At 53.5% G+C, this 24,117-nt stretch overlaps 2 protein-coding genes across 4 annotated transcripts in view; one reads left to right on the top strand and one right to left on the bottom strand.

Annotated features, from left to right (window-relative positions):
• The window catches only part of RABEP2 (rabaptin, RAB GTPase binding effector protein 2), an 18,072-nt gene extending 3,774 nt beyond the window's left edge, over positions 1-14,298 (top strand). For 2 of the 3 annotated variants that reach the window (XM_037737465.1, XM_017525702.2), the window contains exons 3-13: positions 1,810-1,967; positions 5,416-5,526; positions 5,611-5,961; positions 8,394-8,489; positions 8,589-8,687; positions 10,254-10,409; positions 12,476-12,653; positions 12,794-12,805; positions 12,913-12,968; positions 13,217-13,330; positions 13,682-14,298. In XM_037737465.1, the coding sequence (XP_037593393.1) occupies positions 1,810-1,967; positions 5,416-5,526; positions 5,611-5,961; positions 8,394-8,489; positions 8,589-8,687; positions 10,254-10,409; positions 12,476-12,653; positions 12,794-12,805; positions 12,913-12,968; positions 13,217-13,330; positions 13,682-13,783 (1,433 nt within the window). In that variant the 3' untranslated portion in view covers positions 13,784-14,298. The remainder of the gene's footprint in view (positions 1-1,809; positions 1,968-5,415; positions 5,527-5,610; positions 5,962-8,393; positions 8,490-8,588; positions 8,688-10,253; positions 10,410-12,475; positions 12,654-12,793; positions 12,806-12,912; positions 12,969-13,216; positions 13,331-13,681) is intronic. The other variant, XM_017525703.2, reaches the window with a different exon arrangement.
• ATP2A1 (ATPase sarcoplasmic/endoplasmic reticulum Ca2+ transporting 1) overlaps positions 14,216-24,117 on the bottom strand; it is a 13,729-nt gene continuing 3,827 nt past the window's right edge. The window contains exons 2-15 of the mRNA XM_017525701.2: positions 23,117-23,205; positions 22,754-22,856; positions 22,388-22,519; positions 20,234-20,359; positions 19,891-20,109; positions 17,772-18,107; positions 16,592-16,812; positions 16,289-16,491; positions 16,010-16,095; positions 15,794-15,927; positions 15,564-15,681; positions 15,271-15,388; positions 14,981-15,024; positions 14,216-14,543 (exon numbers count right to left, since the gene is read on the bottom strand). Of these exons, the coding sequence (XP_017381190.2) occupies positions 15,020-15,024; positions 15,271-15,388; positions 15,564-15,681; positions 15,794-15,927; positions 16,010-16,095; positions 16,289-16,491; positions 16,592-16,812; positions 17,772-18,107; positions 19,891-20,109; positions 20,234-20,359; positions 22,388-22,519; positions 22,754-22,856; positions 23,117-23,205 (1,890 nt within the window). The 3' untranslated portion in view covers positions 14,216-14,543; positions 14,981-15,019. The remainder of the gene's footprint in view (positions 14,544-14,980; positions 15,025-15,270; positions 15,389-15,563; positions 15,682-15,793; positions 15,928-16,009; positions 16,096-16,288; positions 16,492-16,591; positions 16,813-17,771; positions 18,108-19,890; positions 20,110-20,233; positions 20,360-22,387; positions 22,520-22,753; positions 22,857-23,116; positions 23,206-24,117) is intronic.

Genomic DNA, 24,117 nt, shown 5'->3' with positions numbered 1-24,117 from the left:
AAAAAAAAAAAAAAAAAAAAAAAGTGTATGTTCTAGCCAACATTACCTCCATCTCCTGCTGACCTGTAGGATAAGTTCCAAACCTCTTGGTGTGGCATTCAAGGCCTTGGGAGCCACCCTCTGCCACCCTCTCCTCCTTTCCAGTGCCTCTCCTTGGGCACCTTTACTCTTCCAACCCCTCCAACATACCCCACCGTGCCCCAGCCACACCAGCCACTCTTCCTCTGCTCACACTGGTCCTGTTAGCTCATGCATCCTCTCCCTCCTCATTGTCTGTTACTGTTGTTATTATTATTACGAGTGTCCTCTCCTGCCTGGCCAGGCAGGCAGAGTGAGGCCTACTTCCTCTGGGATCCCCAAGCCCAGGAAGGGTCCTTTCCTGTACCTCTCTCCTCCCGTACTGCATCCTAACTATGGCCACAGCTGCCACCTTCATTGGACTCTGAGCTCCCGGTGGCAGGCTTTGTGTTTATTTCTGTATTTCCAGAGCCCAGCTCAGAGTCTGATTCAGCATACATATTTATTATGATGATTAAGGGCCGGGTGTGGTGGTTCATGCCTGTAATCCCAGCACTTTGGGAGGCTGAGACGGGAGGATCGCTTGAGCTCAGGAGTTCGAGACCACCCTGGGAAACATGGTGAGACCCCTGTCTCTGTAAAAAAATACAAAAATTAGCCAGGCATGGTAGTGTGTGTCTGTAGTCCCAGCTACTAGGGATGCTGAGGTGAGAGGATTGCTTGAACCCAGGAGGCTGAGGTTGCGGTGAGTCTTGATTGTGACACTGCACTTCAGCCTGGACAACAGAGTGAGACCCTTTCTCAAGAATTAAAAAAAGAATACTAATAAGGCTTGGAGCAGTGGCTTACACCTATAATCCCAACACTTTGGTTGGCCAAGATGGGTGGATCATTTGAGGTCAGGAGTTCGAGACCAGCCTGGCCAACACAGCGAAACCCTGTCTCTACTAAAAATACAAAAATTAGCCAGGCGTGGTGGTGGGCACCTGTAATCCCAGCTACTCAGGAGGCAATGGCAACTGCTTGAACTAGGGAGGCAGAGGTTGCAGTGAGCCAAGATTGTGCCGCTGCACTCCAGCCTAGCTGACAGAGTAAGGCTCTGTTTCAAAATAATAATAATAATAATAACAACAACAAATTACTGTTCTTGCTGGGCATGGTGGCTCACGCCTGTAATCCCAACACTTTGGGAGGCTGAGGCAGGCAGATTATGAGGTCAGGAGTTCGATACCATCCTGGCCAACATGGTGAAACCCCATCTCTACTAAAAATACAAAAATTAGCCAGACATGGTGGCACGTGCCATAGTTCCAGCTACTTGGGAGGCTGAGGCAGGAGAATTGCTTGAACCCGAGAGGCGAAGGTTGAGGTGAGCTGAGATTCCACCACTGCATTCGAGACTCCATCTCAAAAAAAAAAAAAAATTCTTACTGTTCTTAAATATTGACTGTTCCTGGTATATATTAATAGGAACAGTATCACGTCTTCTGTGTACCAGAGAAACGGCTGTGTCATCTCATCTATTTTTATTTTTTTGTACAATATTTATCTCAGGTATGTCATCTCATTTAACCTGTAGCCACTAGAAGGGTGATAAGTAGTTTCCCATTTTGCACCTAAGGACACTGATGCACACTGAGAGGCTGAGTGATCGCCCAGGTCAATTTCTGCAAAACCTGCCGTGGTAACTGCTATGGTGCGTTGTCCCATAGCATAGAAAGTCCCCTGCTCACCCACAGGCAGGGCCGGCTCACTGACCCTTCCTCTCCCCTGCCCTTCCCCCGCTGCCAGACTCCATCAGCAGCTATGAAGCCCAGATCAGCGCCCTGAAGCAGGAGCGACAGCAGCAGCAGCAGGACTGTGAGGAGAAGGAGCGGGAGCTGGGCCGCCTGAAGCAGCTGCTGTCCCGGGCCCACCCCCTGGACTCCCTGGAGAAGCAGATGGAAAAGGTTGGGGTGGGGATGGCTTACTGCTGCCCTGGGATTTGGAAGGATTTTGAGGATTGTGGATGTCCCGTTCCCCAGTCATGGGGTGCAGGGAACCCAGTAGTGACCCTTGGAATAGTATAGAGTTACCGTGTGTTGTTGAGAGCTTGGTTCTGTGCTCCGTAGGGTCCTGGCTTGCCCCTTATTAGTGGGTGACCAAGGTCGCTGACCTCCAAACTTAAGTTGTATAGAGGGAAGGGAACTTACACTTAAGGGTAGCAAAAAAAATTCTTACTGTTATTAACTATCCCAATTATCTCTTTGTAATATATTGCTACCTCTCAGCCAGGTGCAGAGGCTCATTGTAATCCCAGCACTTCGGGAGGCTGAGGCAGGCAGATAACTTGAGGTCAGGAGTTGAAGACCAGCCTGGCCAACATGGTGAAATCTAAAAAATACAAAAATCAGCTAGGCATGGTTGCATGTGCCTGTAATCCCAGCTAGTCGGGAGACTGAGGCATGAGAATCGCTTGAACACGGGAGGCGGAGGTTGCAGTCGGCTGAGATCGTGCTACTGCACTCCAGCCTGGGCAACAGAGTGAGACTCCATCTCAAAAAAAAAAAAAGAGAGATTTGGATGATTGAGCTTGCTTGAGAAGATTTCGAGTGATTCAAGCAGTAGAAAGGGCATGAACTAGAAGTGGGCAGTGACGGAGACAGGGGCGATTGGCAGATTTCTGCCTTGAACAACTAGTGGCCAGCAGGGCTGTTCTCGCTGACTGCGTGCTTGTGGTAGGAAGAACAGCGTCACTGAGTGGTTTGGTTTGACTGTCTACGGTTAGAGGAGCCTGTGGGACATACTAGTGGAGATGTGTAGAGGCTGTTGGCTGCTCAAGGTCAGCAGGATCTTAAGCTTGAAAAGAAATGGGAAAATATGAGGTCAAGAGTTCGAGACCATCCTGGCCAACATGGTGAAACCCCATCTCTATTAAAAATATAAAAATTAGGCAGGCATGGTGGCGTGTGTCTATAGTTCCAGCCACTTGGGAGGCTGAGGCAGGAGAATTGTTTGAACCTGGGAGGTGGAGGTTGTGGTGAGCTGAGATTCCATCACTGCTTTTGAGACTCCGTCTCAAAAAAAAAAAAAAATTGCCCAGGTCAGCTCTGTGGTGGTGATGGGAGTGTGGGAGAACAAATCGATTAGGATGAGATTTGGCTGCATGTGATTGAAAGCCCAAGTTAACAGTGGATTGGGCTGGGCATGGTGGCTAATGCCTGTAATCCCAGCACTTTGAGAGGCCAAGGTGGGCGGATCACGAGGTCAGGAGTTTGAGATCAGCCTGGCCAATATGGTGAAACCCTGTCTCTACTAAAAACACAAAAATTAACCAGGTGTGGTGGCAAGCACCTGTAGTTTTAGCTACTTGAGAGGCTGAGGCAGAAGAATTGCTTGAACCTGGGAGGCAGAGGTAGCAGTGAGCCAAGATCATACCACTTCACTCCAGCCTGGGCAACAAAGCGAGAGTCCGTCCCAAAAAAAACAAAACAAAACAAAAGTGGCTTAAATGGGACAGAAATTTGTCTGGAGGTAGACATTCCGGGACTGGTATAGTGGCTCAACAAGTTGTTAGGAACCCGGGCTCCTCCTGTATTGCTGTTTTGCCATAGGTGGCACATTGCCTCATGGTCCAAGATAAGTGCTTGAGTGCCAGCCGTCATGTCCACATTCCAGCCAGCAAGAAGGAGAGGAGGGAAGAATAAAGAAAGGCACACCTTCTTCCTTTAAAGAGTTGTCCTGGGCCAGGGGTGGTAGCTCATACCTGTAATCCCAGCACTTTGGGAGGCCGAGGTGGGTGAATCATTCATGCTGTGGTGGGTGGTCTCAGGAGTTTGAGACCAGCCTGACCAACATGGTGAAACCCAGTCTCTACTAAAAATACAAAAATTAGCCAGGTACGGTGATGGGCACCTGTAATCCCAGCTACTCAGGAGGCTGAGGCAGAATTGCTTGAACCCTGGAGGTGGAGGTCATAGTGAGCCAAGATCACGCCACTGCACTCCAGCATGAGCAACAGAGCGAGACACCATCTCAAAAAAAGTAATAATAGGCCGGGCGCGGTGGCCCACACTTGTAATCCCAGCACTTTGGGAGGCTGAGGTGGGCAGATCGCAAGGTCAGGAGTTCGAGACCAGCCTGTCCAACATGGTGAAACCCCATCTCTACTAAAAAATACAAAACTTAGCCCAGTATGTTGGCACATGCCTATAGTCCCAGCTGCTTGGAAGGCTGAGGCAGGAGAATCACTTGAGGCCAGGAGGCAGAGGTTGCAGTGAGCTGAGATCATGCCACTGCACTCTAGCCTGCAGGACAGAGTGAGACTCTGTCTCAAAAAATAAAGAGTAATAATACGAATAAAATAAAGAGTTGTCCTGGAAGGTGCCTTTGGCTCATCTGTTTCCGTCTCAGTAGCTGGAACTTAGCCAGATGATCGTGTTTAGTTGTAAGGAAGCTGAGAAATGTGGGTGGTATTCTAGGATTTAGGCCTCATGCCCAACTAAAACTGTGAGGTGCGCTGGGCATTGGTATAATCCCAACCCAGATGCTGGGAATTACACTTGTAATCCCAGCACTTTGGGAGGCAAAGGTGGGAGGATCACTTGAGGCCAAGAGTTCAAAACCAGTCTGGGCAACATAGCAAGACCCTGCCTCTACAAAAAATAAAAAAATTAGCCCATCAGTGCACATGTGTGTAGTCCCAGCTACTCAGAAGGCTAAGGCAGGAGGATGGCTTGAGTCCTGGAGGTGGAGACTACAGTGAGCCAAGATTGCTCCGCTGCACTCTAGCCTGGGCTATGGAGCAAGACCTCATCTCTTTTTTTTAATTTTTGTTTTTTTGAGATGGAGTGTCGCTCTGTCGCCCAGGCTGGATTGCAGTGGCCCAATCTCGGCTCATTGCAACCTCTGCCTTCCAGGTTCAAGCAATTTTCCTGCCTCAGTCTCCTGAGTAGCTGAGATTACAGGTGGGAGCCACCATGCCCGGCTAATTTTTGCATTTTTAGTATAGCTGGGTTTTACCATGTTGGTCAGGCTGGTCTCAAACTCCTGACCTCAGGTGATCCACCCACCTCAGCCTCCCAAAGCGCTGGGATTACAGGTGTGAGCCACCACACCCGGCTGATATCTCATCTCTTAAAAAAAACGGTAAAGTTCTATGACAAAAGAATGAATGGGTATTGGGAAGGTATGGTGAGTGATGGGCCACAGGAAGAGGTTATGACCTTCATCCTTGCCCTTATGCCCTGAGGCAAGTCTTGGAAGCTTCTAGAATCTCTGTGTTCTTATCTCTGGAATTGGGGTGAACAGCGTCTTCTAGGGAAGAGCTGCCTTGCTTGGAGAGGAAACTCTGAACAGGCCTGGGGCCCCAGCAGTCGGGAGCGGGGAGTTATTGCTGCCAAATCCGCCTCGCTTCAGGCCCACGAGGACTCGGAGAAGCTTCGTGAGATCATACTGCCCATGGAGCAGGAGATCGAGGAGCTGAAGGCAAAGCTGCTGAGGGCCGAGGAGCTGATTCAGGAGATCCAGGTGAGGGCACGGCCAGGGGCTCTGGGGAAGGAGGGATGCCAGAGTACCCTGGTCCCCCAGCCTTGTCCCTGCCCTCTTCCCTAGAGACGTCCCCAGCATGCCCCTTCCCTGCATGGCTCCACGGAGTTGCTGCCCCTGTCCCGGGACCCATCACCCCCGCTGGAGCCTCTGGAGGAGCTGAGCGGAGACGGGGGTCCGGCAGCCGAGGCCTTCGCCCACAACTGTGATGACAGCGCCTCCATCTCCTCCTTCTCCCTTGGTGGTGGGGCTGGCAGCAGCGCCTCCCTGCCCCGCAGTCGCCAGGGCCTGAGCCCTGAGCAGGAAGAGACGGCCTCACTGGTGTCCACGGGCACCCTGGTTCCCGAGGGCATCTACCTGCCCCCTCCTGGCTACCAGCTTGTCCCAGACACCCAGTGGGAGCAGCTGCAGATGGAGGTGAGTGGAGTGGGCAGGGGGGCGGGGTGCACCGTCCCCCTCTCGGCTGGATGCTTCCTCCCAACCGCCTGTGTTCAGACCCAGAGCTAGAGCTAGAGCTTCCACAGGGAGAAAAGAGGCCCCTCCTAGTGAAGGCAGGCAGATGTAAACATGAACACGGGCCAGGTGCGTTGTCTCACACCACTTGGAAGCTGAGTGGGAAGATCGTTTTTGGCCAGGAGTTCAAGGCCAGACTGGGCAACACAGTGAGACTCTGTCTCTTTACAAAAGGTTTTTTTTTTTTTTTTAAGCCAAGTATGCACCTGTAGTCCCAGTAACTTGGGAGGCTGAGGCAGGAGGATTGCTTGATCCCAGGAGATGGAAGCTCCAGTGAGCTGAGATCATGCCACTGCACATCAGCCTGGGTCACAGAGTGAGAACCTGTCTCCAAAAAAAAAAACAAGGGCCGAGCAAGGTGGCTCACACCTGTAATCCCAGCACATTGGGAGGCCGAGGCTGGTAGATCATGAGGTCAGGAGTTCGAGACCAGTCTGGCCAACACAGTGAAACCCCATCTCTATTTAAAAAAAAAAAAAAAAAAAAAGGTCAGGTGCGGTGGCTCATGGTTGTAGTCCCAGCACTTTGGAAGGCCAACAAGGATCACCCAAGGTCAGAAGTTTGAAACCAGCCTGACCAACATGGAAAAACCCCATCTCTACCAAAAATACAAAAATTAGCTGGGCGTGGTGGCACATGCCTGTAATCCCAGATACTAGGGAGGCTGAGGCAGGAGAATCGCTTGAACCTGGGAGGCAGAGGTTGCAGTGAGCTGAGATCCCGCCATTGCACTCCAGCCTGGGCAACAAGAGTGAAATTCTATCTCAATAATAATAATAATAATAATAATGTGATATACAAAAAAAATTGAGTTGTACATTTCACGTGGGTAAATTGTATAGTAAATAAATTATAATTCAGTAAAGCTGCTTTTAAAAAAATGCACATGGATGCATGAGGAAGACCCTGTCAACCAGGGAGACGCCCAGAAAAAGAAACGAACAGGGTTAAGGGGTAGAGATTAGTGGTGAGGGAGACTAACTCAGGCTCAAGCTGGAGCCGAAACCCAGATGGTGGGAGGAGGCACGCTTAAAGACCGGGGCACAAGGAACTGTGAGTTTGAAACCCCGTCTCTACTAAAAATACAAAATTAGCCAGGCGTGGTGGCAGGTGCCTGTAATTCCTGCCACGGGCTCCTGTAATCCTGGTAGGCTGAGGCAGGAGAATCACTTGAACCCAGGAGGCAGAGGTTGCAGTGAGCCAAGATCGCACCATTGCACTCCAGCCTAGGCGACAAGAGCGAGACTTCGTCTTAAAAAAAAGTAATAATCAAATAAGAGTTGTCCTGGAAGTTGCCCTTGGCTCATCTGTTTCTGTCTCAGTAGCTGGAACTTAGCCAGATGATTGTGTTTAGTTGCAAGGAAGTTTGGAAAAGTTGGGAAAAATAAAAAAGAAAGCTTACTTGAGTGGGCCTGTGTTGGGATAGGGGCCATAGGAGAAGCTAAGAGGCTGGGACTCTGGTATAGGAGAATGTGGTACCTTGGACCAGGGGATGGGTGCAGAGACAGGAAGAAATGGGTGGATGTGGAATCCAAAGTTGTTTTTTTTTTAAGATGGAGTTCTGCTCTTGTCACCCAGGCTGGAGTGCAGTGTCCCAATCTTGGCTCACTATAACCTCCACCTCCTGGGTTCAAGCGATTCTCCTGCCTCAGCCTCCAGAGTAGCTGGGATGACAGGCACCTGCCACCACGCCCAGCTAGTTTTTTTTGTATTTTTAGTAGAAACAGGGTTTCACCATATTGGTCAGGCTGGTCTCGAACTCTGGACCACAGGTGATCCACTCGCCTTGACCTCTCAAAGTGCTGGGATTGTAGGCATGAGCCATTGTGCCCAGCCTGTTTTTTTGTTTTTTTGAGACGGAGTCTCGCTCTGTCACCAAGGCTGGAGTGCAGTGGCATGACCTCAGCTCACTGCAACCTCTGCCTCCCAAGTTTACACGATTCTCCTGCCTCAGCTTCCTGAGTAGCTGAGATTACAGGCATCCTGCTGCCACACCCAACTAAGTTTTTGTATTTTTAGTAGAGACAGGGTTTCACCATGTTGGCCAGGCTGGTTTTGAACTCCTGACCTCAAATGATCCACTCGCTTTGGCCTCACAAAGTGCTGGGGTTACAGGTGTGAGCCACTGTGCGTAGCCCTGTGGAATCCACTTCGAAGGTAGACCCAACAGGGCCTGCTGATGGGTGGGTAGTGAAGGGAAGAGAATGGCTGCCTGGGCCTCTAACTCAAGGGACTGTGTCAGTGAGGGCGCCTCCCTGCAGAGGCGGGCCACGAGAAGTGCGGTGAGGGGGCCTGAGTTCCTGGGCGATGCAGGCTGAAGGCAGGGTCTGTGGCAGGGCCGACAGCTGCAAAAGGACCTGGAGAGCGTCAGCCGCGAGCGGGACGAGCTGCAAGAGGGCCTGAGACGGAGCAACGAGGACTGTGCCAAGCAGGTGGGTCCCTGCTGCCGCTGCAGCCCCACCCGGGCCTCTGGGCTGCATGCCACCCCCTGACATCCGCCTGCCCTCACCCTCGCCCTCCCTCCAACCCAGATGCAGGTGCTGCTGGCCCAGGTCCAGAACTCAGAGCAGCTGCTGCAGACCCTGCAGGGGACCTTGAGCCAGGCACAGGAGCGGGTGCAGCTGCAGATGGTGAGTACCTGGGGGCCCCGGGGCAGAAGGGCGAAAAGTCCGGCAGGAATCAGTTGCATGTGGTGGAGGGGGTCATGTGGGAAGTCAAGGCACCTGTCCTGTCCCCAGCTGCTCAGGCCGCACCCTGGAGCCAGTGCCAGGTAGGTTAAGAGGGTTTTGGGGCAGCTGGTACCGGGGCCAGAACAGGACCCCTGCAGCCACACAGAGCCATTTGATCTTGAGCTAATCCCAGACTCCCAGCCTCTGCCTCACCATCTGTAAAATTGACATAATGGGGCCTAGTTTGCAGAGTCATGAGGGTTAAAAGCAAATCAGGCTGGGCGAGGTGACTCACGCCTGTAATCCCAGCACTTTGGCAGGGCTAGGCGGGTGGATCACCTGAGATCAGGAGTTCAAGCCTGGCCAACACAGCAAAAACCCATCTCTACTAAAAATACAAAAATTAGGCCAGGCATGGTGGCTCACGTCTGTAATCACAGCACTTTGGGAGGCCGAGGCAGGTGGATTACTTGAGGTCAGGAGTTCGGGGCCAGCCTGGCCAACATGGAGAAACCTCATCTCTACTAAAATTACAAAATTAGCCAGGTGTGGTGGCGCATGCCTGTAATCCCAGCTACTCGGGAGGCTGAGGCAGGAGAATCGCTTGAACCCAGGAGGTGGAGGTTGCGGTGAACCGAGATCGCACCATTGCACTCCAGCTTGGGCAACAAGAGCGAAACACCATCTTAAAAAATAAATAAGTGGCCGGGCGCGGTGGCTGAAGCCTGTAATCCCAGCACTTTGGGAGGCCAAGGCGGGTGGATCACGAGGTCAAGAGATCGAGACCATCCTGGTCAACATGGTGAAACCCCGTCTCTACTAAAAATACAAAAAATTAGCTGGGCATGGTGGCGCGTGCCTGTAATCCCAGCGACTCAGGAGGCTGGGGCAGGAGAATTGCCTGAACCCGGGAGGCGGAGGTTGCGGTGAGCTGGGATCGCGCCATTGCACTCCAGCCTGGGTAACAAGAGCGAAACTCCGTCTCAAAAAAAATAAATAAATAAAAATAAAAAAATAAATAAATAAAAATACATAAATTAGCTGGGCATGGTGGCGGGCACCTGTAATCTCAGCTACTCAGGAAGCTGAGGCAGGACAATCATTTGAAACCAGGAGGCAGAGGTTGCAGTGAGCTGAGATTGCACCAATGCACTCCAGCCTGGGTGAAAGAGGAAGACTCCATCTCAAAAAAACAAACAAATATACACACACACACACACACACACACACACACGCACACACATACATATCTATACACATATTTAAATATATATGTGTGTGTATGTATATATATATGGACCAAATAAATACCCCCTTGGGCTCTGGCAGCGGCATGTAACCTCTGAATCAGCAGGGACAGGGGTGTCTAAAGAGCTTGGTAGCAAAAAGTGCTCCTTTCTTGCTCAGGAGCAGAGGGGCCATGGGCTCTCTCACTGTCAGTCTGGGAGGAGGATTCAAGATTTCACCTCTTAGGGACCAGAGACCCCCTGTCCTCCTCATTGTCTTGTACTAACTGTCCGTCCCCAGGCAGAGCTGGTCACCACCCACAAGTGCCTTCACAATGAGGTAAAGCGGTTGAATGAGGAAAACCGAGGGCTCCGGGCCGAGCAGCTGCCATCCTCAGCCCCCCAGGGCCTGCAGCAGGAGCAGGGCGAGGAGGAATCACTGCCCAGCTCTGTGCTGGTAAGCTGGGTGTGGGCACTGAGAGCCTGGGGCCACCATGAGGTCCCATCCTCCCCAGGCAGAGCTGAGCATTGGTCAGGACTAGCCAGGCTGCTGTGTTATTTGCTTGTCCCAACTCATTTGCCTTCTCTAAGGCTCGGTTTCCTCATCTGAGAAATGGGACCATACGCCCTTTCCAGTGTTGGCAGCAAGAGAAAAGGAGTTAACAGAATGCTTTGCAGGAAGCAAGCAATCATTTGGTTGGTTTGCTATTTTTAAGTAACATATGAGCCACGAGATCAAATTCATCATAATCTTTGGTTCATAGCAAGCTGCCATCATGGATCTATGCCTGGCCATTGTTGACTCAATTTCTCAATGATATGGCTTATTGGTTGGGCACAGTGGCTTACACCTGTAATCCTAGCACTTTGCAAGGCTGAGGCAGGCAGATCACTTGAGGTTAGGAGTTCGAGACCAGCTTGGGCAACATGGTGAAACCCTGTGTCTACTAAAAATACAACAAAAATTAGTTGGGGCCACGCTCGGTGGCTCACGCCTATAATCCCAGCACTTTGGGAGGCCGAGATGGGTGGGGAGGTCAGGAGTTTGAGACCAGCCTGGCCAATATGGCAAAACCCCATCTCTACTAAAAATATAAAAATTAGCCAGGCATGGTGGCAGGCACTTGTAATCCCAGCTGGATTACTGGGAGGCTGAGGCTGGAGAATTGCTTGAACCTGGGAGGCGGAGGTTGCAGTGAGCTGAGATGGCACCACCACACTCCAGCCTGGGCAACAGAGTTGAGGCTACATCTCAAATAATAATAATAATATGGCCTATTAATAAATTGATCAGTAATAGAAAGATCACCAGGTGGCTGGGCATAGTGGCTCATGCCTGTAATTGCAGCAGTTTGGGAGGCTGAGGCAGGAAGATCACTTGAGCCAGGAGTTCAAGACCAGCCTGGGCAACAAAGCAAGACCCTATTTCTACAAAAAATAAAAATACAAATATTAGCTGGGCTTGGTGACTTGTGCCCATAGTCTCAGCTACTCAAGAGCCTGAGGCAGGAGGATCACTTGAGCCCAGGAGTTCAAGATCAGCCTGGGCAACATAGTTGAGACCCTGTCTCTACAAAAAATACAAAAATTAGCTGGATATGGTGGCCTCCACCTGTAGTCTCAAGCTACTCAAGTGTCTGAGGCGGGAGGATCGCTTGAGCCTGGGAGGTCAAGGCTGCAGTAAGATGTGATCATGCCACTACACACCAGCCTGGGCCACAGAGTGAGACCCTGTCTCAAAAAAAAGACGAAAAGCAAAAGATTCCTGGGGCACCCTCCCCACCCTGAGATCCGTCCGCTTCTGGGCACCCCCTCCCCATTCCTTGGCTCTCCTTTGCCTTTGAGCTCTTCTTTGGTGTTGTTTTTGTTACATGAACAGAGCAGTGCTTAATTTTAGTTGTTCCTGAGCTTTACAAAAGGATTTATTTTATTTTTAGTTTTTGAGACAGAATCTCGCTTTGTCACCCAGGCTGGAGTGCAGTGGCCTGATCTTAACTCACTGTAACTTCCACCTCCTTGGTTAAAGTGATTCTCCTGCCTCAGCCTCCTGAGTAGCTGGGATTACAGGCTCGGGCCACCATACCCGGCTAATTTTTGTATTTTCAGTAGAGACAGGATTTCACCATATTGGCCAGGCTGGTCTTGAACCTTTGACCTCACTGATTTGCCCGCCTTGGCCTCCCAAAGTACTGAGATTACAGGCGTGAGCCACTGCGCCTGACAAGGGGCTTTTGCTGTAGGTAATATGCTGAACTTTCGTTCAGACTCTTCCTGAGCACCCTTCGAGGTGTGGGGCGTGGCCATGGTGCCTGAGTTTTTTCTGCTGGGTGGGAACTCGCCTATCTGCCCTCCAGAGGATGGGCATTTGGGTTCTTCCCTCCTTTCGCCGTTTGCTTCCTTCCTTCCTTCCTTTCCTGTTCCTCCCCACAATCCCCATCTGCCATGTGTCTGTTGGCCCCTGCCCTCCTGCCCTGCGAACAGGCGGCCCGCACGGCCCAGCAGATGATTCCTCGTCCCTTCCAGGAGCTGCAGCAGCTGCTGCGCCACACGCAGCAGGAGGCGCAGGCCCAGCTGCAGGCCCAGGAGCATGGGGCTGAGCGCCTACGGATCGAGATTGTGACACTGCGGGAGGCTCTGGAGGAGGAGACAGCGGCCAGGGCCAGCCTGGAGGGGCAGCTGAGGGTGCAGCGGGAGGAGACAGGTGAGGGGAGGGGCTTGAGTCAGGGGCCCAGGATCCCTGATGTTCCTGCAGGGAGCCACAGGGCAAGGGCAGCAGCGGGGAGGGGAGAGAGGCATTGGTGCACCTGCTGGCCTTGACCTCTCTTTCTTTTCTTCCCACAGAGGTGCTGGAGGGTGAGTGTGTGCTGGAGGTGAACTTCTGGATCGCCCACCCTGGCTGGGGTAGGTGGGAAAAGGGAGAGGGCGTGGCCCTGACATCTTGCCCTGCCCTGACTTCCCAGCCTCCCTGTGCAGCCTGAGGACGGAGGTAGAGCGGGTGCAGCAGGAACAGAGCAAGGTGAAGGGAAGGAGAGGGACTGCCTGAATGGAAAAGACCCTCCCCCACCCCTTCCGCCCTCTGTGTCTCCCTCAGGCCAGGTGGGAGGAAGCCCTGGGGCAATGGCTGGGCTTGGCTAAGCCAGAGGAGGTGGGAATCAGGGGCGGTGTAGAAGGGGTCACTGTGTTGGGACCTCCCATGTTGGGACCATGCACCCTCCCATCTGGCCCAGGGTGAGCCAGGCCCAGGTCAGTGTCATGTCCCCGCAGGCCCAGCTCCCAGACCTCTCAGAACAGAGGGCGAAGGTGCTGCGGCTGCAGGCAGAGCTGGAGACTAGCGAGCAAGTGCAGAGGGATTTCGTGCGACTGTCCCAGGCCCTGCAGGTATGGCCTGTCCCAGCCCCACCAAGCTGGCTGGCTCCACTCCAGATGACATCTCCTTGGTCTTGCAAGGACAGTCTCCTGGTTAGGGGAGTCCTTTCCTCCTCCTGGGGCTGGCATGGTCCTGTCCTGAGCTATTGCTCCAAAAACCCCGAAGCTCTCCTGTGCGCGAGTCAGTCACCTGAAGCCCTCAGTGCGGGGCATGGTGTGGACGCTCTACATTTGTGGCATTAGCCCCACAGAGGTGGCCTCTGGGTCTGCTGGTCCCAGGCCCTGCCCTTGGGGGCTGACAGATGGTGTAGGGGCTGCTTTTCCCCACCAAGTGCCCTCTGCTCCCCTGGTCCGACCCTGCAGGTGCGCCTGGAGCAGATCCGCCAGGCAGAGACCCTGGATCAGGTGCGCAGCATCATGGATGAGGCGCCACTCACAGACATCAGGGACATCAAGGACACCTGAGGGGTCAGGGTGACCCCCCCTCCCCCACCCCACCCCGGGAAAGACGCCTTTCCCCACTCCAGAACCATGAGGCCTGGCTCTGGGGTCTTGGATGGCATCTCCACCGTCCCTGAGCCTGGGGTTGAGGGGACGGACGGGGCCACCACTGCCCTGCCCTCCAGCACCTCCTCCCAGGGTGGCTGGGCCTCCTGCTCTCAGGGATCACACCTGGGTGAGGGCCCAAGCCCCTCCCCGAACCAAAGGTGCAGGCTCAGGCCTGCGGCTTTCTGGCTGCTGTGCTGCCTTCTGGGCGCCAGCCCTCCCCTGCCCCCAGCCCATCCCCTGTCCTGGGCACAGCCGAGCCATGGGGGCTGGGAGTCCCCAACAGAGGCAGTGAGGCCCTGGGACAGGCAGCTGCCTTCTGGTCTGCATGACACTAAGACGCTTGACGACAGGAGCGACCCGGGCCTCCAAGCATGCAGAGGCGAGGCCGGACTTTTCTGTCATTTATTTTCAATAAATAAGCAGCTCAGTGCGGTCGGTCGCCTTGTCCCTGCAAGCCCCTTGGGGTTGGGAAGGGGGATTTACACGGTTGAGAGGGAGGTGGGTGGCTGAGGGGGAAGGAAAGGGAAGGGGACATTGTGTTTATAAACAGAAACATGTCGGGGGAGTGTGGGGACGGACAGGGGTCTGTGCCACAGCTCTGCCTGAAGATGCGTCACTATCAGGGTGGGGAGGACAGGGCAAAAGGACATTCACTTCCTTCTTTCATCTTCTGGATCTGGAAGGGGAAAGAAAAGGGATGAGGCAGGCGGCAGGAGGGCAGCAAAGTCCCTCCCAGGTGCATCTCCCAGGCACACACTTACCTGGAGGCTCAGAGGCTCACCACCTGCAGTTCCTCCCCTACTCACCTGCCTCCCCAGACACCCCGCCCCCCACTGCAGCCCCACAGCTGAGACAGCCCAGCACACAGCCAGCGCGACGCTGCGCAGCAGACGGGCCCAGAGGCTGGCAGGGCTCAGGCCTGGGAGCCCAGCTGCCTAGGGGGAGGCCAGTGGCCCACCCCAACTGGAAGCGCGATGGCGGCGGCGGCAGCAGCGACAATGGCTCTGGGTGGAGCTTCGAGCGCAAGTGACCTTGGATGCGATGCGCAAGGGGCTTGGGGGCGCAGGCGGCGGGGGCACAGCAGCTGGGGCAAGGGCAAGAGGTGGGTGATACCTGTGACACGGGCTCAAAGAGATGGAGGAAGGGGAACGGTTATCCTATGACCAGAGAGGACAAGAGGCACCGTTATCAAGCAAGGAGGCGGTGTGGGGGCCGTGGGGGCTGAGGAGGCAGTGGGACTACCCTGGAGAGGTGGCCCCTCCAGGCGCAGGGGGAATGGGACAGACACAGGTCCTGCTGGGGCTGAGGAACTTACCACCTGCAAAGTAGGGGGGTTGGGTGGGGGCGGCGCCGTGGGGAAGGGGCTGTGCTGGGGCCAGGGCTCAGGGACAGAGGGCACTTACCCTCTAGGTAGTTCCGAGCAATGAACTTGAGGATTTCGTCAAGCCCGATGACTGGTAGTGAGATCTTGAGGACCATGAGCCACTGGGTGAGGTCCAGGGCCCGGAGCTTAAAGATCATCTGGGGCAGGGGACAAGCGTCCTCTCAGAAGGGGGTGGGGAGGAAGCCGGAGACCCGCACTGCCCAGCCTGCTCCCGCCGACCTCCCGTATCAGTGCCCCTGGTGGGAGTGGTCATGGGTCCACCTTGGGCTCCCTAGCACTAGGGTGGGTGGTCCTGGGTGGAAGAAGTCTCACCGGCAGGGGGTCGACGTAGAGGATGAGGAAGTGCAGGGACATGGAGAGGCAGATGGAGCCCAGCAGCCAGATGTTCACCCAGGGTGGCATCCGCAGCAGGGACTGGTTCTCAGACAGGCTGCAGAGGGGAAGGGCAGAGAGAAGGTGTGGTAAGACGGGAGGAGGCAGGCAGAATGGTAGATGATATGGGCGGTGGCCTCGGAGGGTGGCGGGCGTGGCGGGGGGCCCACCTGTTGAGTGCATTGCACATCTCAATGGTCACCAGCACAGACAGGGCCATGGTCATGGGCTCGGGGGCCTCGAAGACCTCACAGTCTATGCCCTCGAAGTGGGCGTTGTCCTCGGTGCACTGCATGAAGTGAGTCTGCAGGGAAGGACGGGAGACTGACGTCCAGGGCCACCTCCATGCCACCCTCCTGGTCCCCTCCTCTGTGGCCTCCCCCTACCAGCTGGCTGTAGTTGACATGAGGCCCATCCTCTGAGTACAGGAACCACCAGGCAGCCGCTCCCACAGTGGCTGCACCCACGTAGCCTGTGGTGGAGAAAGGGGAGTCGGGGGTCAGGGCTGGGAAGATGGTGGGTGTCGAGGGCTAAGGGCCTCACGTGGCCATGGACAGGCTAGCCGAGGAAGAAGACCCTCTCCGGGCCTGTGTGGGGGAGCAGGTGTCCCAGAGAAGGGGTCAGTCCCGAGCGCTGGGGAAGATCGAAGAACCCCTCCAGCTCACCGCCGATTGCCATGTAGCGGAAGAATAGCCAGCCACTGATGAGGGGCTCCTTGGGGCTCCGGGGGGGCCGGTCCATGATATCCAGGTCTGGTGGGTTGAAGCCCAGGGCTGTGGCCGGGAGCCCGTCAGTCACCAAGTTCACCCACAGCAGCTGCACCGGGATCAGGGCCTCGGGCAGCCCGAGAGCGGCGGTCAGGAAGATGCTGCGGGAAGGAGGTGGTCACACCTCTGTCCTGCCTCCCAGACCTGCAGCCGCCCCACCCTGACCCTGGCTTCCTCCTGGATGCCCACTGGGCTGCTCACCAGACAACTTCGCCCACGTTGGAGGAAATGAGGTAGCGGATGAACTGCTTCATGTTGTTATAGATGGCGCGGCCCTCCTCCACAGCGGCCACGATGGTGGAGAAGTTGTCATCAGCCAGCACCATCTCAGAGGCAGTCTTGGCCACGGCGGTGCCAGATCCCATGGCAATGCCAATCTCGGCCTTCTTCAGGGCAGGGGCATCATTGACGCCATCACCTGTCTGAGGGAGGAGAAGGAGGTGGGGTCAGGGCACCTTCACACATCCCTCGTTTTTTTTATTTTAGGGATGAGGTCTTATTGTGTTGCTCAGGCTGGTCTCAACTCCTGGGCTCAAGCAACCCTCCTGCCTCGACCTCCCAAAACGTTGAGATTACACGCGTGGGCCATCACACCTGGCCAAAAGCTCAGTTTAGAACAAAGATCGGCACACTTTTTTTTTTTTTTTTTTTTTGAGACGAGATCTCACTCTGTCGCCCAGGCTGGAGTGCAGTGGCACAGTCTTAGCTCACTGCAACCTCCACCTCCCAGGTTCAAGCAGTTCTCATGCCTCAGCCTCCCAAGTAGCTAGGACTACAGGCACGTGCCACCACACCTGACCAATTTTTCTATTTTTTGGTAGAGATGGGGTCTTGCCATGTTGGCCAGACTCCATCTCAAACTCCTGACCTCAGGTGATCTGCCCACTTCAGCCTCCTTAAGTTCTGGGATTATAGGCATGAGCCATAGCACCCAGCAATTTTTTTTTTTTTTTTTTTTGAGACAGGGTCTCACTCTGTTGTCCAGGCTGAAGTGCAGTGGTGCAGTCATAACTCACTGCAGCCTCAAACTACTGTGCTCAAGTGATCCTCCCACCTCAGTCTGCCATGTAGCTAGGAGACACAAACGTGCCACCATGAGGCTAAATTTATTTTAAAAATTTTGTTTTCGTAGAGATGAGGTCTTGCTATGTTGCCCAGGCTGGTCCCAAACTCCTGACCTCAAGTGATCCACCCACCTCAGCCTCCCAAAGTGCGGGGATTACAAGCCCAGCCCACATTTCCTCCTTCAGACTTCTCTCTGAATCCCCACCCTTCTCGCATCTCACCAGGGCCCTCCTGCCTGGGCCCCACTCTCCCCGGCACAGTCATGTGGTCATCTCCTTGGACATTAAGAAGACGGTAGCTGCCTGGGGCCCCTCACCATGGCTGTGATCTCATCGAAGGACTGCAGGTACTCCACGATCTTGGACTTGTGGGAGGGCTCCACTCGGGCGAAGCAGCAGGCGCGTCGGCAGGCTTCCCGCTGTTCAGCCAGGGGCAGGTCGTCGAACTCTCGGCCTGTGTAGGCGCGGTCGGCCACCTCCTCATTCTCCCCAAAGATGCCAATTCGCCGGCAGATGGCAATGGCTGTGCCCTTGTTGTCCCCAGTGATCATGATCACTCGGATCCCGGCGTCACGGCACAGCTGGATGGAGCCTGTGACCTCCTTGCGCGGAGGGTCCAGCATGCCCACCACACCCACGAATGTCAGATCCGTCTGGAGAGACACAGCAGAGAGCCACAGGTCAGGCAGGGATCTGGAAAACCACCTGGAAGAAGCTGGTGGGGGTGGGGATGGGGTGAAAGGTCAGGAAGTGGTGGTGGGGGGTGGGAGGAAGCCTGAACCCTGGGCTTGCAGCCTCAGGGCCTGGTGTTAGACCTCAGCGGGGCCTTGGAAGCTCAGAGGCTGGAAACATCTCATTCGTCTAAGTACCTGGAGGTGCTGATGGTGCCAGGCCCATTATGGGTCCAAATCGTAGCTTTTTTTTTTTTGAGACAGGGTCTCACTCTGTCACCTAGGCTAGAATGCAGTGGTGCAATGGTGTGATCATAGCTCACTGCAGCCTCATGTCTCCCAGACTCAACTTCACCCTCCCAAGTGGCTGGGACTACAGGCTTGCACCACCATGTCCAGCTAATTTTTATTTTATTTTTTATTTTTAGTAGAGAAAGGATCTTGCTGTGTTGCCCAGGCTGTTCTCAAACTCCTGGGCTTAATAGATCCTCAACCCTCGGCCTACCAACATGCTGGGATTACAGGCATAAGCTACCGTGCCCAGCCCAAATCATGTCTTTCCTTTTTTTTTTTTTTTGAGATGGGGTCCTGCTCTGTCACCCAGGCTGGAGTGCAATGGCACAATCTCAGCTCACTGCAACCTCCGCCTCCCAGGTTCAAGTGATTCTCCTGCCTCAGCCTCCCAAGTAGATGGGATTACAGGTGTACACCACCATGCTCTGCTATTTTTTTATTTTTTAGTAGAGACTTGGTTTTCCCATGTTGGCCAGCTTCGTCTCGAACTCCTGACCTCAAGTGATCTGCTGCTTTGGCCTCCCAAAGTGCTGGCATTGCAGGTGTGAGCCCCCGCATGTGGCCCCAAATCATGTCTTTCATAGAAAGAACGTGAACTGGAAGTGAGGTAGTGGTTTCTGCTTTTGGCAGTGCCACCACATGACCCACAACTCATAGGAAATCCCCTGTATAAAAAGAAAGGAGGGACTCTGGTGCCATTCCAGGTGCTGGTCCACTACAGGTAAGGAGTTTTTGCCAGAACACAGAACCATTGCCTCAAGACAGTCTCGCTATAGAAAAAACAGCTGAACCCCACCCCCTTTGTGCTGAGTGGCATTGGCTACCATCCTGGTACAATTGCCTCACCTTGTAACTGATCACAGATCACACTTAGAGTAACACTGGGCTAGACATTCCCAAGCTTCATTCTTTCTCTCTCTGTTTTTGCTTTTGTTTTTAGAGGCAGCCTCTTGCCTGTCCTGCAGGCTGGAGTACAGTGGTGTGATCATGGCTCACTGCAGCCTTCAACTCCTGGGCTCAAGTGATCCTCCCACCTCAGCCTCCCCAGCAGCTGGGACTACAGGTGTTTGTCACCATGTCCAGTTCATCTTTTTTCTTTTCAATTTTTTTAAAATGTTTTTTTACTTTTTACCCAGGCCCCCATAAATTTAACTAGCTAATTTAAAAAAAAAAATTTTTTTATAGAGATAGGTGTCTCACTTCATTGCCCAGGCTGGTCTTGAACTCCTGGGCTCAAGTGTTCTTCCCACCTCGGCCTACCAAAGTGCTGAGATTAACGGCATGAGCCACTGCACCCAGCCTCCCAAGGTTCTTTGAAACTCCAGTGTCCTGTGATTCCATGGCCTATACAAGGAGCCATTGACTTGACTGACGTGGTAGGAAATGACAAGGGTGACGGAGGCTGTGAGTGGATGGCTGGGACCTGGCCCTTCACCAGCTCCATGACAGTGGGGGTCTCCCAGCTGCTTACCTCATACTCCAGGAACCTGGCAGAGTCATCCAGGATCATCTCCTCTCGCTTCGGGGGAGTGTCCCGGGTGGCCAGGGCCAAGCAGCGCAGGGTGTCCCGGCCAGTGCCCCACTCCTTGATCACCGCCAGGATCTTCTCCTTCACTGGCCCTGTCAGTGGCACCCGGGTGGTACCAACTCGCACGTAGTTACAGCGGTCGATGACACCCTCGGGGGCACCCTAGGAGACCAGAACAGCATTCAGAGACCACCACCTTCCTTCCAGGGCACAGTGACAGGCAGGGATAGGACAGGGGTCCAGGAGTAGGAAAAAGAGGGGGCTGAGGCACATTCCGATTTCTAACCTTGACAAACATCTTATTGCCCACAGCAGCCCGGGAAGATTTGGCTGGGGAACAATAGACAGACATGGACTTTCTGTCTCGGGAGAACTCCAGGGTGAATTCCTTCTTCATTAGCTGGCGGATCACCTAGAGAGGAGACAGGGAGGGAAGACCAGTCCTCTTAAAACTGTCAAAAAGGATCTGGAGGTCAGAGCAGACCCCAAGCTAAGGCTGAGACAAACGCTAAGTCTGGCCCCTATAGCACAAAAGGAGAAAATCCCAAGGCTAATGCTGCCACGGTGCCTCAGGGTCCCAGTTTAAGGCACAGAAGAAACGGGATGGCCTATTGTGGCACTGTCCCATAGAACTTTCATTATTGGCCGGGCGCAATGGCTCATACCTATAATCCCAGCACTTTGGGAGGCCAAGGTGGGTGAATCACCTGAGGTCAGGAGTTCAAGACCAGCCTGGCCAACATGGTGAAACCTCATCTCTACCAAAAGTTAGCTGGCCGTGGTGGCTCACATCTGTAATCTCAGCTACTAGGGAGGCTGAGGCAGGAGAATTGCTTGAACCTGGAAGGCAGAGGTTGCAGTGAGCTGAGATGGCACCACTGCACTCCAGTCTGAGTGACAGAGCAAGACTCCGTCTCAAAACAAAGAAACAAAAAAAAAATGAAAGACTTTTTCACCAAATGTATCATTTATACTTCTCCACAAAATAATAAAAAAATAGAACAGGCCCAGCGCAGTGGCTCATGCCTGTAATCCCAGCACTTTGGGAGGTCGAGACGAGCAGATCGCAAGGTCAGGAGATCGAGACCATCCTGGCCAACATGGTGAAACCCCGTCTCTCCTAAAATTACAAAAATTAGCTGGACATGGTGGCACATGCCCGTAATCCCAGCTACCTTGGAAGCTGAGGTAGGAGAATTGCTTGAACCAGGGAGTCAGAGGTGGCAGTGAGCCAAGAATGTGCCACTGCACTCCAGCCTGGCAACAGGGCGAGACTCCATCTCAAAAAAAAAAAAAAAAAAAAAAAAAAAAAAAAGAGAACAAAAAATCAATAGCCAGGAGAAGTGGTGCATGCCTGTAGCTTCATCTACTTGAAAGGCTGAGACAGGAGGCCTGCCCAGGAGTTCAAGGCTGCAGTGCGCTATGATCACACCTGTGAATAGCTACTGCACTCCTGCCTGGGCAACAGGGCAAGACCCCATCTCAAAAATAAATAAAAATTTATGTTTGTATTATCATTTATAAATTTTAAAAATTAATCCTCTATTGAAAGGTATTTAAGTTGCTTTTAGTTTCTTTGTTTTTGAGTCAGGGTCTCCCTCTGTTGCCCAGGCTGGAGTGCAGTGGTATAATCACTGCTCACTGCAGCCTTGACCTTCTGGGCTCAAGCAATCCTTGCACCTCAGCCTCCCTAGTTACTGGGAGTACAGTTTTGCAACACCACACCCAACTAATTTTTTTCTTTTCTTTTCTTTTTTTGTAGAGATGGGGTCTTGCTCTGTTACCCAGGCTTGTCTTGAATTCCTGGGCTCAAGTGATCCTCCCACCTCAGGAAGCGCTGAGACTACAGGCATGAGTCTCTTTGTCTGGCCTGCTTTTTCGTTATATTAAATAGCATTTTGCACATACAAAAAAAAAAAAAAAAGAGAGAGAGAGAAATGTGGGGAACATAATTCCCCAGAGAGAGAAGCTTAATGGAGACATTCAGCAAGTATTAATAGCAGTAACTGGGAATGACAGTCCCAGAACCGGCCAGGTTCATCTGGACAAGGAACGCTTTCCCTATAGTACAGCAGCCACAACTCAAGACCTGCTGAAAACAATTGTGCTTCTAGAAACAAAGGAATAATAGATGAAGTTAGGGCTGCCCCTGGATGGGTCCCTTGTGGTTTCTGTGTCCAGCTTTGCCCAATTCAACTCAGGACACAGCAGGCAGAAGTGATCATAGATCCGTCAAGGGCATAGCTGCCAGGCAGCCCCAGGGACAGTGGGTCCCACCCACATCAGCCTGCAGAGAAGATGTGGGGGGCCGTCCACTGCCTGAGTGGGGTCCCAGCACAGGCACTAGGCTCTGCCCAGCCCAGCCAGGGTCTCTGTCTTTCCTCTGGTCTGTGCAGCATAGAATGGAGACAGCCCTGCGGCGGGGGCTCTCAAGGCTCACCGAGTTGCAGGCGTTGGCCCTCTCCACCTTTGAGAGGCTTCTCACATCTGTGTTGAACACATTCATCTTCTCCACCAGGGTGGTGAGCGCTGTCTCAGTGGCCTCGCCGACCTTCTCATAGACACCTTTGGCCTGAGATGGGCAGAGGAGGAAGAGGAAATCGGTGCCCCGGGCTCCCACCTGTCACACCCACCTTCCACCTAGTGCAAGAAGGAAGCAAACCACTGCCTCCCTTACTCCCTAGCAGAGGACTGGGTGTACTGGGTCCCCTTCCCCCAACCCCTTCCTCCTTGCCTGTGGAGGAGGCCCAGACTCTGAGCCAACTGGAAGGGGAAGGAGAAGCTGCCTTGGGGGTGGGGAGGTTACCTCATTGAAGTCCAAGGAGGAGTCATTGCAGAGGGCACAGATGGTGGCCAGCTCCACCAGCCCGTCATACTGCCCTGGCCGGACTGGCTTATCATTCCTCAAGCTGGCAGCAGGGTCAGGGGAGGAAGGGACAGAGACAGTGGAGAAGAACAGGGAATGAGATGCAGAGAGGGCACAGGAAGAGCAAGCAGCAGGGGGCCAGAAGGACAGTGAGGAGAGCCAACTTGGATATCAGGAGAGAGAACAAGGTCAGGAAGGGAGAGGAGAGAGAAAGGAAAGCAAAACCACATGGAGGGCCCCAGGGAGGAAGGGGGTGTGGGGAGGGGTGTGAGGAGATGGAGAGAAGATGCCTGGGTGACTTACACCTCTCCCTCTGGAGCGTAAGTGGAGCCGGTGATGGAGAACTCATTCAGGAGGCAGATGTCCCCATCTACCTTGTCAATGATAAACATCTGCAGGGGAGAAGGGAAGGCACACAGATGTCCACCTCTACCCAACCCAAAGCCGGTGCCTGCATCAAGGGAGACCCAAGCTACCAACACCTACCCTCCCACCATTCCCTCCTACTCACCCCTCTTTGTCCTCCGCGTACACGCCACCCACTTCCCACCAAGCTGTTGCAATCATTCTCCATCACCCACCTTAAAACAATAGTTACTGAGGCTGGGGCAGGTGGCTCACACCTGTAATCCCAGCACTTTGGGAGGCCGAGGCAGGTGGATCACCTGAGGTCAGGAGTTCAAAACTAGACTGGCCAACATGGTGAAACCCCGTCTCTACTAAAAATACAAAAATTAGCCAGGCATGGTGGCGCATGCCTGTAATCCCAGCTACTTGGGAGGCTGAGACAGGAGAATTGCTTTAACCCAGGAGGCAGAGGTTTCAGTGAGCTGAGATTGTGCCGTTGCACTCCAGCCTGGGCAACAAAAGGCAAACTCTCAAAAAAAAAAAAAAAAAAAAAAAACCCACACAAACAAGAGTGACTGGACTGCAGGCTGTGCTGCAGCTTCTGTAGATCAGTTAATAAAATAAGATGGAACACAATAAGGTGTGGCAGGGACTGTGGCAAACAGTCCACCTACTGGCACCTGGACCATCTGTAGCTCCAACTGCATGTGGCTAGATCTTCCGATCTGCCCATTTTGCAGGAAGAGCTAAAAATTCAGGTTATTTTCCTATGAAATCTCTTGACTTTTTCTTTTCTTTTGAGACAGGCTTGTGCTCTGTTGCCCAGGCTGGAGTATAGTGGTGTGATCATAGCTCACTGCAGCCTTGACCTCCCAGGCTCAAGTGATCCTCCCACCTCAGCCTACCCAAGTAGCTGGGGCCACAGGTACATGCCACCATGCCTGTCTCTCTCTCCC

The sequence above is a fragment of the Cebus imitator genome, unplaced genomic scaffold, assembly GCF_001604975.1.
Source record: "Cebus imitator isolate Cc_AM_T3 unplaced genomic scaffold, Cebus_imitator-1.0 Scaffold39, whole genome shotgun sequence".
Classification (NCBI taxonomy): Eukaryota; Metazoa; Chordata; class Mammalia; order Primates; family Cebidae; genus Cebus; species Cebus imitator.
Note: the sequence above shows the minus strand (reverse complement) of the source record. Positions and strands in the feature narration are given on the sequence as shown.